We start from the raw sequence: 18729 nt of genomic DNA on the forward strand, positions 1-18729 counted from the left end.
AACTTACTGAAGGTCGGCTATCATTTGATCTCCACAGGTGAATATTCTGAAAATGACCAAATAACTCCTTACCAGCCTTTCTCTGCAGACTCTCATCTGCTAGCTGTTGAAAACAGTGAGCACTGCAGCACAGTAACAGCAAAGTAGCACAATCAAAAGTTTCATTTCCCTTAGAATGTAGGTACAGCAGGTTTTTTTAAGACCATCTTCAGCATTAGGATATATAGTCCAATATTTCTCTCTCTCACACAGACATAAACAAAGAATAAAAATAAACAAATTAATTCAAGATACAGGTAGAATAACCACAACTGATATCAGAATCCATTCTCTTACTAGTTAAACCAAGGAATTACCTCAGTGCTCCACCAACACAGAAACTGTTTTGGCATCTAGGTACTAAACAGAGAGCTCTAGCCCCTGAGCAACTGGGCCATTGCATTGCTACTTGATCAGAAATCCTGAAATTCAGTACTGTCAGTTGTCAGATAATCTGCTATAATGGCATTACCTGATCCATCATGGCTTGTTCCATCATACCTTCTTCATCTTCCTCACCAACTGCTGATTTGCTGTTTCTTCTCTTTGCATCTGCTTGTGGTTATTCCATATAAAGATAAATCAGTGTCAAAAAAGAGGGGTTGTGCAATTGTGGTAACGGATACCTACTGGGATGCTTGTCTCTGCCAATGTATTAATATAACTCAGACCTTGCTAAAACACAGGTAATTCAGGCATCTGTTTGAGCACGTAAGTTTTAATTCATACATACTTTTCACTTTGCTACTATCAAGCAGCAACACAGGCTAATGAACTACATCAAAATCCAAAGAACTAGCGTGAGCACTGTGTTTCCAAGGCTTTGAGTAACCCACTCAACATGCGTGCCTGGGTTGCTACCCCTAGGTATGAAACTCAGGGCTAACTTCATCCAATAGCCAGAATGAAGACAGAATACATGGGACCATAATACTCTTTTCCACACCACATAGATTTCAAAAACCAAGATCCTGTTTCTGGTTCTCAGACATCTCCAGTAAACTGGCCTTGAAGTTATGCATATTTATTTACAAGTTGCCATACTCAGCAGACATACTCTGGACAGAACTGGACAGCCAAAATCCTGCAGGTTGCACCAGGAAACCACAAAGATGTCTTCCTATACAACCTATAGATCCTGCTGAAATTCAAGGCTTCTTGTGCCATGTGTGATGCGATCAGTACATCAGGGACATCCACACCGGGTAGGCAGGGATGACTCAGGACATGCAGGACAGAGGCAACAGCCGGTGGTCTGAAGGGATGTCCTGGGGCAGTACAACAGCTCTGGTGGCTCACAGGTAGGCAAGGCTTGGTCAAAGTCTTGATGTAAACTATGTTAGTTGGTTTAGTGTCTGTTGCACATTTTGAAAAGTAGAATTTTATTAGGATATCAAAGAACCAAAATGTTTCTTAGAGTGCATACAAACAAACAAACAAACAAAACACACACAAAAAGACCCCCACAAACAAACAAACAAACTTGAGCTTTTAAAAACATTTTGTTAGTGTCTCACTAAAACTAGACTACTCTGGAAGAGTTGTACTACCTGAATGAAAAATGTACCTGTGAAACCTTCTCTAAGCTTCAGAAAATGACAAACATTCCAGGCAAGCACAACATGCAAGTTCAAGGTAAGCCCCTGACATGCTCTAATTTTTGAGGTCTGGTTGGAATGAGTTGTTTAACGGCAGGATTGCAAAACAGGTCAGCTCTTTGTCCTGCACTGATCTGTGACCTCAGCTCTGGTTTGAAGAATGAAAGTACTCACATACCAGATACAGGAAAATCTGTTGTTATTTAGTCAATCCTATCTGTGACATGTTGTTTTTTCTTGGTTTATTCTAAACTGCCTACAGTTCAGCACCCAGCTCTAGCTAACCCTGATACTTTCCAGGGCTCACCAAATTTCTAAGTGTCATTCCAAGAAACAGATCCTTCAGAAAGTATCCTCCCATCTCAAATCATACAAGCCACAGCTTTTGTGGAAATGTTTCTGTGACGGTACAGGCTCCCACATCAGTGGTCAAGAAGAAACATAAACCAGCGAAGAACACATACATTCGCTTGCCCCAAGCAAGTGCTATTTGAGATGAAGTCTGAAACACATCTTTCGTGTTTGCAGGAGACTGGCATCTGCAAGGAAAATAGTTACCATCTCACAGAAATACCTGGAATTACCAAAAACATTCCCACACAACTTTGCTTCTCTCACTAGTACAATTTCTTGCTTTGAAATCTCAAGAATGCCAGTGATTGATATTGAAATTTGGTGAATTTCTAATGTGTATCTAGTAAGCAGCAAAATGAGTCAGATATGACAACAAGCAAAAAGACAGTAAAATAAAAATGACTGACATATAAAAAGAAACTCTATTTTGAATTAAAAAAAATACACACACAAGCAAAAAAGCATCACTACTTCCTCCTCATGCCTATTTGCAAAATCTGTCTCACTGACTAAACACCAAAGGCACACTCAATAGGCACACTGCTTGCAGTGGGAAGAATCCCGCTTGCATTTTAAGTAATCCTTTGCTACCAAGGACACGAGCAAACATGCACAGTCCTGGCGGTTCCCACCCTGCAGAAAGGCCTGCAGGCACCCCTGTGCTGAGAAGGGTGGAAGGAGCCTTGGCACCCACCTCACAACCCTCACCTGCCAAGGTATGAACAGCAACAGTGCCTGAAGTGAAGAAACACACCAATGATACCTTATAGCACCGACAGAATCTTGCAAGTGAAAGGGCTAAAAAGATAAACTTAAAATCAATAGCAATAATTCCACCCCTGCCTGTTCTCATCTCATTTTTGAATCCAACATTTGAAGGATCCTGAGCAGTGAAGCAAAGCAAACCCTTACAGTCCCATTAAGAGCAACAAGGGGAATAAACACCAATTACACTACAGATTCAGATGAATGTATTCCCACACTGAGTTAACACTGAACAACACAGGGATCTCCTGCCTCAGAGAGGACAAGGCTGCCAGATGGTGCAGACGCTTGTGTTCTCCAGAGGCGAGATGATGCTACTGAGAACCATGTGGACAGTACAAGATTTATGAGAGAGAAATGGAACCATGCCATAGACTGAGGTATTTTGTTGTTGTGCCATGTCCCTAAGCTCCTGCCTACTCTTCTTCACAACAAGTCTATTTTTCTATTTCCCTCATCTCCATCTTGCAGCAGCTCCCTGGTGACATCCCATTTGCCTCTTCCCACATATAGGTTCCCAGCAGCACCACTCTGAGATAATTCAGTAAGCTTCCTAGAGCTGAACTCATGTCTGTACTCTACAGTGGACGCTGACATATAGAACAAACATATGGATTAACTTAGATGGAAAGGAACTGTTTTGAGTCTGTTGCTATTCACCTATTCCCTGCCAATACAGTTTTGAAGTTTATTTCTGATCCAGCATCAAAGGGGCTTGAATGTAGTACAGCAAAAATGCAGAACACTAAACGAAGAAGCAATTAAACCACCACGAGAAAACTTTCTGGAACAAGACAGCCTAAGACTCCTTTTAAGCTCGTGCAACTCCCCACCTCCAATGCTGAAGATTTTGTATGCTCTGTATCTTTTACCATAAGTTCCCATACCTCCTGCAGCACCAGCTGAGGGTAATTCAGCTTCGAGACAGGGGAGGAACAAGTCAATAAGTGGTTGTTGGAAGAAGAGGAAGTAACATGAGCAATACAAGGCCGGCATCACACAAAGGTGAGTGCAGCATCCTGGCATGTACACCAGGAAAAGCAGAAAAAGTATTCAGCAGATGAATAATCAAATACATGCATACATACCTGTCCTTCCCTTACATGATCCAAATTTTACCCCATGTAAACACAACTACTGAGAAGACACTGTACATGTACTGTCAAATCCAAGTATGAATCTGCCTCTGTGTGTGCTAATGTTCTTAGCTGGTTAGTAATGTGCTGGATGAATTGCTGGCTGTACATAAAATACTATGTTGAAGTCGCACAAAGCAACAGTGCCCTGTGTCAACATTACTTCTTTCTTCTCTAAGGTGATACATTGTCTACCTTTTCTAAAGCATTTAAACAAAGCCCCATAGAAAGTACACATTATAGTCCTAACCTCAGTACTTTATCATTTTGCCACACACAAAATGATTTTTGTTGTGCAAAGCCACCTGAATCACAACTCGTATAAATGAAGGCAAGAGCCTGAAACCAAAAAAAAGAGGGTCAAAATAGGCATACATTTGCAGTGAGGCAACACTTGGCATTGCCCCATCTAGTTTTAAGGTATTCAGCTCACAGACTGGTATTCACAAGTCCAAGTCAGACATCAAAATCCACATCAATAGTGTCTGACAGAGCCTGGGGCTTAAGTGCTGAAGCTTTGCCCTCTCACAGGTGCATTGACATTTTTCATGCCCTGGCTGCAGAAGGGGCAGGAATAATTTTTAAAATCCTAAAGTGACAAAGAAATACTCAAGAATAATGCTGCCCAAATCTACACTCAGAAGTTTCACTAAAAATTATTTTAGCTACTCGGCCATTTATAGGAGCCTGGGTTCCCTCAGAAGCAGCAGCATTTCCCTGTCATCTCTCCAAAGGTGAAAACTGTCCTATGAAATGGCAAACTCTGAGTAGTAGGCTAGCAGTAGTGACTTCACTCACTGCCTCTGCATGAAGGAGTTCCTACTCCCAACTCCTCACCTTCCAAGACAGCAATGTAACAACCCGGCTGTTGACTACACTGAGGGAGAATATTTTACTTCTCTTCTGAGCCTACTAGACAAGGGAAAGAGGATAGACATGAAGCAATAACTCTTCCCTAAGACAGGGACATGAAGCAAGAAGGCAAGAATCCTACCCTTCATTTACCTCTAAAACTCAGTGCTTTTTGTTTTAATTATGGTAATCTGACAAGAAACAGTAACCCACAAATAAACTTTCCCTCTTCCAAATCCTAGTTTCCTATCTCCACACAAACAAAACTTAAGAGCTGTTTTTGAAACTGGAGCTCCACAAGTCAGATAGGACAGAGTCTCACAGAGAAAGAAAAAAAAAAAAAGTATTTACTGCTCACAGAAAAAAAAAAAAGTATTTACTACTCACAGAGAAGTAATGAAAATACCCTTCAGGCAACCGTTTAAACTGTGAAAAAAGAACAAATCACATGATCTCTGTTTGTTCTCTTCGCACATACAGACTCCCCAGCAGATGAAACACAAGAAAGCCCCTATTAGTATGCTTGGGAGGCAAATGCTTGGGTTTGCCAGCCTTTTACCAGGCAACATGGTCAACACCAACCAGAACACATCAACATGCAGCCCAAGAGGCTGCATAATTAGATGGGTTCTAGCATTTTCCAGTTGCTGGTGCAGGGAGCTGTTGTAAAATCCATCACAGCAGGGCATAATGACCTCCTAGAGGCACAACAGGGCTGCATGAGGAAGGGCAAATCTGAACCAGTAAGTAATGTTGGGATAACTTACAAAAGGCCTATATGAACACATAAATAAAGGGGGATGGATGAATTACTTCCTACCTAACTGTAGCGTGCTTGACCCCACAACCATGGTATGCATGTGCGTGTGGCTTCCCAGGGCACTCTATTCAAAGAGGAAAAAGTGAGTGCCAACCTTCCTCCTGTCTTCTCAAAGAAATGGCACCATGTGTGTCCCCTTGCCTGCCCTGCCAGCACGGGTGGGACTGTCCGGGTACCAGCACAGAGCTGAGAGAAGAAAGCAGTTCCATCTGTGGATCCACTTTGTCACCTGCTACTTGAGTCAACCATGGGAGGAGCTGGGACAGACCATTTACCTTTGGTTTTCACAGGGGTTTGCCAGCACTCAAGCCCTTCCCTGCTTCTGCCAGCTCCACCAGCGACAGTCTCCAGCAATCACTGAGGCTTCACATCCCTTCAGCCTGTCTCTAACCTTAATCTCTACCATTTTCCCAGGCATTTGAGAACAGATCACTTTCCCCACATCTGTTGCCTCCAGCTCTTGTCCTTCTTGTGTTTTAATCCAAAGCAGAGGTGGCAGAGGCTGGCAGAGCGCTCTCATGGTGTAAGAAAAGCTGTTCCAGTGGCTGCTTCCTACCTCCTCATCCCAGGAGGCAGGCGCAGCTGCTAGCAAAGTTCTGCTCCATGCTTCAAGCCTTCATTTTAAACACAATTCAGGCAGAAAAAGCCTTCAGGAGAAACTAACTTTCAAATTAATAAAGTCTTTGAGAGTATGTGCCAAGTAACAGATTTTGGTTTTAACCCATCATTTGATCAAATACAGATAACATTTCCTCAAAAAAAAAAAAAAAAAGAAAAAGAAAAAGAAAGCTCTTATCAGACACAGAAATGCAACAAGTTAAATGTCAAAATCTTGCTGAGAAGCACACAGAAGTTACACTAGTAGTAGTGCACTGAAATGGGTGCACTTTTTTGTTCTTGAGTTTTACTCTTCAGAGTGATTAAACTGGGGTTTTTTCCACCGAAATTGCAAAGATACAGATTTTTACCTGATAAACACACCCGGAACAGAATTTCATCCTCTCTGGAGGTAGTTTAACGGTTAAAAAACAGTACCAGGATCTAGGAAACATCATGCAAGCCTAAATACATAAAATACTTTACCTGCTTGTACTATAAGCCAGATTAGAACATAGCCAGGCAATGCTGTAGTACAAACATTTGCCAATAGCCACAGCCAGCTGCCATGCCAGAAATATATTAGGCAGGGGGAAAAAAAAGAAGAAAAAGAAAAAAGAGAGCTGTTCATCTCATGTAAATTTAATGTCAGAATATATTATCTGTGACTGCACTTCACAACTCAGCATGGCTTTGTGTGGAAGATAAACCACTCAGATTTACAGCATTATAAATGTTTGCTAAATGCCTTAATTGCCCTCTCTTCTTTCAAAGCAGTACTTTATTATTAGCTTACAAAGTGTGCTATATAAGGCAGATCATTTTTTCCTAATTCCTTATTGACACTTTAGAAATCTGTATTTTACTAATATTCCTTTCAATAAAAAGAGTGTCTGCTTTACCTTGGCATCCAGTGATGAACAGCCACATTCAGCTGCTTGTTACTATGGCAATATTACGTAGGAGGTACAGACACAGACTGATGCTTTTATCTTCTCCCTTTGTACTTAGAATATACTCTCTTCCCCTCCTTTATTTTTGAACAAAAACAGCCACAAAGGGGGATGGTGAGTCATCCAGAGAATCAAAACAAAGGTTGTTTTATTAACTTTGTTGTTACATTATCTCAGGATAAATTGCAGGGCTATGAATGAGATATAAACGCCAAAGACCTTAAGATATGATATTGCAAACAAAGTATTTTCTTTCTTTTCACGAAAAAAACTGAAACACCACTGACACTGCTTGCTTCTCAAGCAAAACCAAAGCCCTTTGCTGTGTAGCAGCGCCCAGACAGTAGTGCGAGCAAGGATCACTCACACAACTTGTGGTTTCCCCTGGAAACAACTAAAACAGTAATTGTAGACACATTTGTGAGAGTCAGGTGGGGTGGAACCCTACTTTTTATGTGCCAAGAGGCAATGGAAATAAGCTGTTGCGTAACTGCTGAAAACACCTTCCCTGGATGCATTTGCTTCTAACTAACAGTGGTTTAAAGGTCGCCCCAAAACACATGGAATGCAGGGTAAACTCTTCAAGTGGTCAATGCAATCATCATAGAATCATAGAATAGTTTGGATGCGAAGGGAACTTCAAAGGTCATCTAGTCCAATTGCCCTGCAATGAGCAGGGACATCTTCAACCAGATCAGGTTGCAAGTATTCAGTCCTGCTGGGTGTAATCAAGAGATTTACAGCAAAACATCTCACTTCCAACTATTGACTCAGCCACTGGCAGAAGCTTTCTCTCGTTATATCAGTCAAAGCAAACCAAATGAAAAAAGGTCCCCAGGTGAGGCCAGCCTGGATGCGGTGGCTTAGGGAGCAGGCAAACTTGGCCACAGCTGGGGATTCGCCAGTGGTGTCATAGCTGTCTGCAGAGCAGGTTTGCTATGCTCCTCCTGTTCTGCTTACAGTCTGTATTCATCCACCAGAGGTTAGTGATACAGTAATTGCCTGCAAATTTATTTTCAGATTCATCACTCTGAAGTTCGGAGAGAAAAGAAAAATAATAGGATTCCACACCCACACTCACCTCATTAAAAAAAAAAAAAAAAAAAAAAAAAGAGAAAGAAACAAAACAAACAAAAATACTGCAACCAGACAAAACCCAAAAAACCCAAATCCCTACACACGAACAAAAAAAACCCGCACAACCTCTTCAAATTCAAGGAAGGTATGTTTTAGGACTCCTAACTTGATACACTACAAAAGGGTACTAGCACCACAGTTCTTCAGTTGCTTATGTAGACAAGAAGCCCATTTGGTAGATGACTTTTTGTAGTCCATGACTCTGCTTCCACTTCAACGCTGCCCTAGACAACCCATTTTTCTTTGTTCTTTGCCCCACAAGTTCTGTAGTTTTGACAGCTATGCATTCTTAATGTATGTTCCTGTAGCTTTCAGCCTTTTTTAAATAACTTGCCAGTGGAGGTAGAGATTCCTGATTACCAGATTTAAGCCCCTGTGCCATTGCTTACGCTACTTTCAGAAATTTCATTAAACTCTTAGAAATAACCTGCAGATTCCAAGTAATCCTCAAACTTCAGGTTTTTTAACTCCTGTTGGTATCCAAACCAGAGTTTATTTTGCCATATTATTGTAAGTAAATGCAGGGGAAAAAAATATCAGAAAGTGGACAGGAAGTGGCTAATCTTAACTTTGCAGCAAGGCATTCCACATGGGCAGTAGAGAGCAGTGTAGAGAGTTACATTTCATAAGAACATCAGAAAAAGAAAAAAAAAGACACCCCCCAACACTAAACTGTTAGTATGCCCCATAACAAGGTAAGCAACAGGGATGTGAATGTCATACCTTACACAATAAGCTTTTCCAAAAATGGAAAAACAGTCCAAAAGGTATTGTGAGCACCAAAAGGAACTCAATATTTGCTATTTCATGGTAATTCCTCCCTGCAATACTGCCAGTTTTAAATTAAAGATATCATGGTGATCATTAAGACTATCTGGGTCAGACTATTTCCCATTTTGACAAAAGTTTATTGTGGGAAAAATTAGGGAGCCGTGAAATTGAAAGTGGTGGATTAGTATTTTTCTTCTATTTGTAATTTAAAGGAATCACTTGCTAATGGCATCTTGTGTATTAACCTCCAGATACATCTGCCAAACCAAATTATTTCTACTGTAAAATTACCTGTGGAGAGTCTGCACACATTTTCCTTGAAGTTAAAAGCAGTAACTACTTATGAATTGAAAAAATTCATTCTCAATAGAACAAATGGTTGAATACAACGACTAGTACAAAATGTCTTCATAACAAGTACTTAACACCAGGGCATCGTAGTGTTCCTTTCTAATGACATTAGTGGAGAGCATTTGCGCCTGTCCTGAGAAGAGATTTCAGTAATTGCAGACTGACGTGGAGAAGGCATGTGAACGTGCAAGACACGTTAGAGTCATGAAATTCACTCTCGAGATCCGTCCAGCACTTCACATGGTGGTAAGACTAAATCCTAATGACACACGGTCCCACACAACAGCCTCCCAGAAACATTTATTCAACACTGTTTCTCTTTGCTTTGAAACTTTGTACCGCAGAGGCTGATTAGGAGCAAGGGGAGATGGGTTTAGCTCACCATCAGGAGCTGTACACGAAGTTACAACGGTGGTTACCACAGGAAAAAAAAGGGGGGGAGAGGGGGAGGGATGGATTGTATATGAGCTTCTATTAAAATGGTTGGATCTCTGACAAGACCTTCAGATACTAGGCAGTAAGTAAGTAAATGAAAGTATTTTCAAAGAACATAATCATAATTACTATAAAAATTGTGCTTTCACCAAAAAAACCCAAAAAACCAAACAAACCCAGAAGTGAAGCTTCTTAAGCTTCTTACTGAGCTCTATTCCCTGTTCCCTGAGACGAAACTGGTAACTACCCAGAGCCGGAGGACTCGCTCTCTGGGTAGTGCCGCAAGGCGCTGCCATAACCATTCCTTTCCCTACTTCTTTATCAAGAGAAAGGGCAGAGACGGACAAGACCGCCCCAGTACATGACAGAACCGCCCCATCCCGCGGGGTGCGAGCAGCCCCGCCGCAGCCCCCACTTGGGGCACACTGAGGGTTTCCGCGGCCCCGCTCTGCCCTTGCCCTGGACTCTCGCCCACCGCTCCGCCAGCCGGCCCGCAGCCCCCTCCCCTCCCCTCCCGCCGGCAGCCCCGGAGGGCGCGGACCCGCTCCCGGGTACCCGCGTTCCTTCCTCCCGCGGGAGCGGCTCGGGGTCCGCCGCGGAGCCTCCCCGCCCCGGGCTCCCTTCCAGCCGCCCGTCAACGCCCGACAACTTTTTTTTCCTGTTGGTTGCAATCAGCTGCTTCACGCACCCAGCGCCTTTTCTTGGGAATTTTGCTTTTATTTGCTCCTACTTCTGCTCTGCTCGTAAATAGGCTCTGTCAGTATTTAAAGCGCCGGGAGTTCGGTCGCTTAGCCTTGCTCCCACTCGGGTTTTGCTATTCAGAAAACGCCCTGGCAAGGAAAGTGCTGCAAATCACTTCCGACTCCCTTCGCTACGTGATTTACCCGATCGGCTGTTGGTACTGCACTGACTGGTCAAACTCAGAAAGTCACGCAAACGTTAAAAAACCCACATTGGAATACTAGAAATTACTACAGTTCGCTGTCTTCTGTGCTAATTGCTAAGAAGCTAATAGCTTCCGTGCTAATTTATTTTTATGCTTAATTAGGAACTTTTTTTTTCTCCTTTTCATTCAAAGCTCAGCTTTTACCAGCACTCAGAAGTGTGATAATGACAGGAAAAGTGATGAAACTGTTAGATTCTTTTACTCAGAGTGCTGAACATCAGTTGACCCTCACTCAACAGTTCATTTGACCACAACGTTAAAGTAATTCGGGGAGTGGAAGTAATTCTTAAAGATTTTATTACACCTAGCACTTCCATCCAAGATGTGAGCACCCACAGTAAGAATGACCTCAGGTCATTATCTCAAGCCACCTTACTGAGAAACACAGACTGGATGTTTCTGATATCTTCAATTTTACAAAAGCAAAACAACCAAGAACACTTTAAGCCATTCCGGAGCTCTCAAGCCTCTATCATACATGAAGGAAAGAAAGGAAAGGGAATGGAAGAAGGGGGAAAAATGACTTAAAACATCATCCTTCAAAAAAAACCTTTAACAATATTCTCAGTAAAATTAAAAGGCGGCAAAATCCCTTATTTCATCATCTATGCACTCATCTTACTGTTATCACTGGGAGACAGCTTCTTTCTCCTGAAGAGCCTCCTCCCCACACCACATCCATTTGCTGGCTTGCTCTTGAAGCTGGTTGGAAGTTCAGTTTGAGCCCATCAGCTGAGCAGCCCTGCCACGGGCGTTCATTCTCTTAGTGTCACAAGTTTTTCCAAGAGCATATATGAATAACAAACTACCAGCACTATTTCGACAGACTGTCGCTTCGAGTATTCCTTCCTGGGAAGGGAAAAGAAATGTTAATGACTTTCTCAGAGTCCAGGTACTGAGCTGGGCAGAAGCGCTGGGTAATCAGCATCGCCTGAGGCTCACCTGGTGACACAGATGCCAGCTGCGAGCTCTCACATGGCTGTAACTGGTCCTTGCAAAATGGTGATTTCTCTTGCAGGAAGTACCAAAGCCAAACCTTTTCAAAAGCTCTTCCTCTCTTTACAAAACCACCACTTAAGAGAGGCTTTTCCTGAGAGAAAACAGAATGTGCCTTGAAGTACCTCACGAAAACAAAGAAACCACCTCCCCAAATGGAAGAAGAGGCGCTGATCATGACAGACACTGCTCCATTACCTTCCCAGGGGAGCAGCTGCCAAATGCTGCCCCCCCCTGCTGCGGGGGGGTTCACCAGGCACAGCTGGGGAGGGCAGCTGGGGCTGTGTGACCTCAGCTCATCGGGAACAACGTTTCTCTGGGCTTCGCAAGCGTTCTGGTGAGGAAAGACATGAAAGAACACAAGAGCTGGGCAACAACGTGCTCTCTCTTCAACTTTGAGAAGACAGACAGCACTAATTGTGTCAGTGAGGGGGGAACGTTAAGATTCTGGCTAGAATCTGGGAGCAAACTCAGCGATGCACGGGGCTGGGGCTGTTCAGTCAGAGAAACATGGGCTTCACCTGTGTCTGGCTTCTCCAGGCTTGGTCAGAAACAACAGTAAGGCTGACACCGTTTATTAAAAAAAAAAAAAAAAAAGACATCTGGAATACGTGGTGTGTTGGGTTCTTGTTTTTTTGTCTGATTGTTTTCTTTTTTCCACCATGTCATACTGATGTATTTGGAGGAAGAAGGGAAGCTATCTACTCTGAAGCAAGTATTGATTATTTTTAAGCATTCATAGCATCAGCTGCTCATAAGTCTCTTTCCCCAGCTAAGAGGGTTATGAGTGGGAGGCTTAGGTTGAGGCACTCTGAAGATGGCTAATACACCGTAAAAAGTAAATGTAGTGACTTCCAGGCTGCTTGTCGGTTCTTATGGCAAAAGCAGATCTGTCCCACTGGAGAAGTATTCCTTGAACACATTTAATCTGTTCACCAGTACAGAAGAGCAGTTCTCACTTACTTCAATACTTACACTGGGGGGTGTAGGCAGCTCCAGAGGCTTAGAACCAGAGTGGAAGCTCCCCTGGCCTAGGCTGAGCACAGGGGCAGCAGAAGGACAGGAGAGACACTGTTTCACGGCATCACGCTTGTGTTTTCCAGTTGTGCCAGCTGCACCCTGTCCTGGACCCGTCTCAAGAGGAGGAAGGCTCGGGCTGACTGGGGATCAGTGGGGTGGGGGTGCTGTGGTGGGAAGTTCTCAGCACTTCAGAGAGCTCCTGCTCTTTAAGTAAGAAATGGAACCGTGATTACTTCATGATATAGTGACATTTAATTACGTAATGGGTCTTAGCAGTAGTGATGTTACACAAAGGCCAAAGCAGTGACTTATTTGAGGGTTTTCACTGCTGTCTGAATCTCCACAAGCACTTTTGTCTTTTGAAGCCTGTCACTGGGCTCAAACATCTATTATACCACATTTTAAGGAAGTAAATGAGAGGGTTTATTATGTTTATTTTACCTACAATTTTTGGATACTAGAATCTATCAGTTTTCTTTTCAATGGAAAAATACCACGATGTAAGCTACATGCAAAATTAACAGAAGTTACTGTTTGTTGCAAGTAACCTCCTCTGTCTTGCCTAATATCACTTGTAAGATTTACAGGCATTTCACGTGAAAGCATTCAGAACACTAGGGGCATCATTTATTGTTAAAAGACAGCAGAAATGATAGCAAATACTGAAAACAACAAATCTTGATGTTAACATTTAGTAAAGGACGTACTGTTCTAAGCAGACAACATTTCCATGACTCCAGAGAGTCCACTGGCTCTTAACATTCAGCCCAAAATCAGGACTGCATACCCTGATCTCAGGGTGAGCGTATCTCAGGCCCACTTCCCATTACTTTGTACAATGACGTATCTAACACAAAAGATCTTAGCTGCATCATCTCTGGGGAGCTTTGTTCAAATTAATTCTTTAGAAAAAAAAATATACCCAGGCAGGTCCTGAGTTCTCAAATTCTTCTTTCTAGTGTACTTTGAGCAAGTTCCTCCTTTGTTTGCCTTGGCAGTCCTCTTCAATTCCCCACTCCCCCTGCCCCCTGCAAGTCCTACTGTATTTGCTGCTGTTGTGCATTCAAATTTATTGATTTTTTTGCTGCACTTGAGACTCCAAAAAAAGCGGCTTTCAGCCTCAGAAGTAAGCTTTATGATACTCCAGCCCTTCATGCGTGAATCACTTTTTGTTGCAGTTTGAGATAATGATTATAGTTGACATGAAAGCGTGGAGCAGTTCTAAGGAACAAGATTTGTGAATGTCCAGGATGCTCCCTTATAAACTCACATTCCCAAAAGAGAGACGTGAGGAAAGCTCAGCTATAGCTCAGCCATTACTGTATTGCTCACTGTTGGGGCGGGGAGGAGGAAGTGGGTCTGACATCAATCCAGCATTTATTAAATTTGGCAGCAAATTTGCAATTGTTAAGGAAGATCTGCTTGAAGATGCTACTGAAAATTGCTGAATATGGCAGAGCAACATGCAAACTCAGTTAAAATGATATGAATACATGTGTTTCATAGGTAGCACTACAAATGGCTGTCTACATTTGCTTAAATAGAATTACTGCCCGTATATTCTCATGCACCATGCTTCTCTCTCTGGCTTTGAGGATTGCTATTTTACATCTGTATTATATCGGTTCATTATTTTTTCAATGGCTGCATCAATGCATTTAATAAATAGATATTTTCTCCATGCATCTCCCTGTCATTCCTGAAGTTTCAGGGCAAAAAAATGGAAAAAATTATTTGAACAAGCCTGGAGCAAAGGCAATACTGTACAAAGCATTGCACATCACTATGTTATGAACTAATCTACAGAAAGGTTTATATCCCGTGATTTAATGCAACAGTCAACACAGACATCACTTGGTGTAAACAACTGACATTCACATAAAATGTGTAATTCCCAATTTGTGGCAGTAAACTGTGTTTTACTCTGCCAAGTAAGTTCAACTTTAAATGTTCCTATGTGCTCAAACATTCATTTGCTGAACGTTTACCACACCATAATAAATATTTAGGTCTTTTGTTCTGGGAGGTTGGATAACAACAACACGAGAGTGGCAGTAAGTGGCCGAGACAACAGCTGTGAGCCTGTTAAGCCTTTTCCTTTCCAGTAATTTTTATACACTCGGCCAGTCCCAGCACACACAGCTCTGACGACCATCGGCCACGGAGCGGGGGGAGGAACGGTGGGCTCCAGCACGTCCCGGGGGTGGGAGGCCGGGGACCCGCCGGGGAACGCTGACAAAGGATGCTGCCACTGCGCTTCCCGCTCCCTCCTCCACCTCATAAGGTCGGATGTGCCTGGGAGGCGGCTGAAATCACGCAGTCCACGCACAGACCCATCCCCTCGCTTCTCGTTTACCGGCGCAGACGCGGCCCCGGGCGCAGGGGAGCGGTGCAGCCCCTGCTCACACCGCTGCCGCGCACATTCCTCCCGTTCTCTGGGGGTCTCCCCGGCACCGCCACCATGTCCCCCCGCCAGGGCCCGGCCGGGAGGGGCTCGCCCACTGCGCTCGTTGTTCTGCCTTCCGCAGCCGCAACGGGTCGTTCGTCTCGCTGAATCCCCAGCGCTGCACTTCTTTGAAGAGGCATCCTCCGGCTCCAGCAGTTTAGGGTTTTGTTTGGAGCCGAGTTGTCGGTGACTGTATCACCAGCCATCCTAAACAAGCAAATATTTGCACTGCACACGCTCTCCGTACTGTCAACCGCCCGCCATCCTTGGCTTGAGGACACCTAGAACAGCAAATGCACACACTCGAGGAGTCAGAGACAGCACAACGCGAAGCTAAGGCACTAAGGCTACTGCAGCACAAAACCTGGGTCGTTTATTCGAATAAATAAAAATGAGCTTTTATATACAAATATACAAAATCATTACGCACACCTTACAAAGTAGTCAGAAGTCTTAAAAAAAAGGAAAACGGGGGGCGAGGGAGGGCGCCCACAGCCCTATCGCTCCCAGCACCCGGGCACTGGCGGGCGGAGGCCGCCGCTTCTTTGTCCCTCGCCCCAACGGCGGCGCCACCCCGGGGACCGGCTGCAGGCCGTGGCTCCCGCGCCCAGCCCTCGCCGTCACCCGCCGGGTCCCCTCGGCGCGGACACCACCACAAAGGACGCAACGGCTACGGACAGCGAATGGCGGCGCCACCGCCTCCTCCCCGGGCCGCACCGCCCGTTTCGGCGGCAGCGCCCACCGTGCCGCTCCCCGGAGCCCGCGGCGGGTCTCAGAGGGTGCCCAGGTGCGGCAGCGTCTCCAGCCTGTCGGGGCCGTCCCGGCCGGCAGCGCTCTCCACGCCGCGCAGCCACTCGGTGCACTTCCGCACCAGCCCCTCGTCCACCGCAGCCACTGCCGTCTCCTCCTCCTCGTACTCCTCGTCGTCGTAGCGGTGCCTGTCGTTGAGCAGCGAAATCTTCAGCAGGGCGCGCAAGTCGCCGGCGCCGGCCCGAGCACCGCGCCGCGCCGGGGTCGCTCTGCCGCCGGGGGAGGGGGCGGGCTGCCCCCGCTGCCGCTCCAGGCTGCGGCGCTGCAGCAGCCGGACGGCCTCCGGCGGCAGGCTCAGCGAGAGGCGCAGCGCCGTCTCCCCCGGCACCCCGCCGAGGCTTTCGCACGGGCGGCTGCCCGCCCCCGGCGCCTCCGGGCGCCCCCGCGGCTGCGGCGGGGCGGGCTGGGGCCGCGACCCCCGCTCTGCCGGCGGCCTCCGCGGCGGCTGCCGCTGCAGGGAGGAGCAGGGCCAGGAGCTGGAGAGGGGACCCGCCCGCTCCGGGGGCGCCCCCCGCGCTTTCCTCGTCGTTTTCTCCTCCGTGGGCCGAGGCGCTGGCTTCTTGGGGACCGCCGGCGGCTTCTTGGGCTGCGCCCGGGCGGCGACGGGGGAAGCAGCGGCGGCGGGGGCCGGCAGGATGGGCGCCAGGGACGCGGTGCGGCCGGGAGCTCCGTCTGTCTCCTCGTTGCGGGCCCAGGCAGCCGCGGTGCGCGCCCCGGGCAGGGCGGCGCATCGCCCCGCGGGCGGGCAGGGCCCCGCTGCGCGCCGGGGCTGCAGCCCCATGGCGAGACGCGGACCGGGACCCCCACCCGGCGGCGGCAGCACGGAGTGTGGGCTCCGTCTGCAGCAACAGCCGCTGCTTTTCCCCCTCGATAACCCGCCCTTCGCCCGCCCCGGCAACACCCTTTCCCCGGCGGGGGGTGGGCGTGCGGGCGGGGACGGCGGCCCGCCCGGCGCTACTCGCCCTTCCCGGACAAGCCGCGCTGGTCGCGTCCACCGGCGCCGAAGGAAACGCACGGCGGGGCTCCTGTCCCCGCGGGCAGGAGGCTCTGAATTCCTCCCCCACTCCTCAACCGCCCAAGTGTGAAACGGCAGGCGTTTAATATCACGTTAAACTAGCACCCTCATGCCGCCTTCAAGCATTAATGATATTCTGAGCTCCTAGACTGCTTGAGTTACCATGAATAAGAGCACACCTAGCAGACTTCACTTAATGTGAAACTCCAAAATACACAAGCTGCTTAAGGACAAGAGGAGTCTGGCCTGGTAATGAACAGCCTAGTCCAGAGATCCTTCTCCCCAGCCTCAGCTCCTACCATGATTGAGGCTAAGCACAGTGCTCAACACTTCGTTGTTGATTTTTTTTTTGGAAGGCAAAGTTACTACCACACCCAAAATTTTGTCTAAAAAGTCATGGCATATAATTTCTAGAGATTTTACTTCAAAGTACTGTTTAATTATGGTACCAGAATTTTAGCAGAAGATGGGTATGATGTATGCAACCCACAGGAATAGAGATCTTCAGATCTATGGTTTCACACTGTCATAAAAGCGTATCATACAATGAGGATGAATCAACTGAGAACTTTTGGAATATTAATACACAGCAAAGACAGGAGGATCTGAAGGAGCAAAAGATACAGACAAAAGAACACAGAATGTGTGCTCTGTATGCAGATGAAGAAAAAGAACCCTTAAATGTTCAAGTAAAAAAACAAGAAAGCACAGGATGTATTATAACAGACTGAAGTGCATATAAAAGCCTACCAGTACATGGAACTTTCGAACTTCAGTGCTTCAGCCGATTTTGTTCTGGTGATCTAATACTAAGTTTTAACTGATGAGAGTTGTTATTTACCGTAGCACATAAACAAAGAAAATCCAAATGACTAATACTATTTTAATTAAAGATGATGTGATGGTGATGGTGAAGTGATGGTGATGATGTACCAGAACTGGTGGTTGGGCAAAACCAGCTATGGAGCAAACAACTGCCCAGTTATGAACAACCAACTAGGGGGATGGGATCTCTCCAGTGCCCATTATGGTCAGCAGCAGCAACTGGGGAAGGGACAGAGACAGTCATTTCCAGGATGACATCCAGCGCCATCTACACACATACTAGTTCATTTTCAGTGCAAACTGAAAACTAAGAGGAACTAAAAATTCACTCCAGGGTCCCCCCAGCCCCTGGGGCTGTGGCGGGCAGAGCAGGAGAGGCAGTCACTGCACCGTGCAGCAGTAACAGCCCAGGAGCCTGTGGAGGAAGGATGCTCACTGGCAGTTTGTTACTAATCTGTTAAAAGGTGTGGCTTGGCTGGCAGTTTAGCTGCAAAATGGTGCAGTCATCCTTTATACAGCTTCCCCAAAGATGTTGCTTTTTGTGCAACATACACTAAGATTTAACAGGAATGTACTGCAGTTTGTCTTTTTAGCCTGAACGCTGAACACCAAAAGACTGGGGTGTTTCCCCTTCCTGATGCTGTACCTCACATCTTTTCAAATCCATTCCTTCTTCTATTTGTGGATTAGTGGGGAAAAAAAAATAAAAAATTCGGAAACAACTGGGGTTTAGAATGCAAGTAATCAAGCACATTCATCCTGTGCTTAAAGAGAACTTCCTGTAACATACTATCAGCCATCAAACATTAAGGATTTAACTTTGCTCCTGAATAACTGGATAGGTCTTAGTTTCAAAAAAACAG

At 45.7% G+C, this 18729-nt stretch overlaps 1 protein-coding gene across 1 annotated transcript; it reads right to left on the bottom strand.

The window, feature by feature from the left end:
- Positions 1 to 15648: 15648 nt before the first annotated feature.
- PRR18 (proline rich 18) lies at positions 15649 to 16807 on the bottom strand. The gene has a single exon (XM_065632676.1). It carries the CDS (start codon positions 16805 to 16807, stop codon positions 15989 to 15991), a length of 819 nt encoding a protein of 272 aa, XP_065488748.1. The 3' UTR covers positions 15649 to 15988.
- Positions 16808 to 18729: the final 1922 nt, after the last annotated feature.

Source organism: Caloenas nicobarica, chromosome 3 (assembly GCF_036013445.1).
Source record: "Caloenas nicobarica isolate bCalNic1 chromosome 3, bCalNic1.hap1, whole genome shotgun sequence".
NCBI lineage: Eukaryota > Metazoa > Chordata > Aves > Columbiformes > Columbidae > Caloenas > Caloenas nicobarica.

Bases quoted from the DNA above. Each gene is read 5' to 3' on its own strand.
- PRR18 (XM_065632676.1), bottom strand. From the start codon at position 16,807: ATGGGGCTGCAGCCCCGGCGCGCAGCGGGGCCCTGCCCGCCCGCGGGG.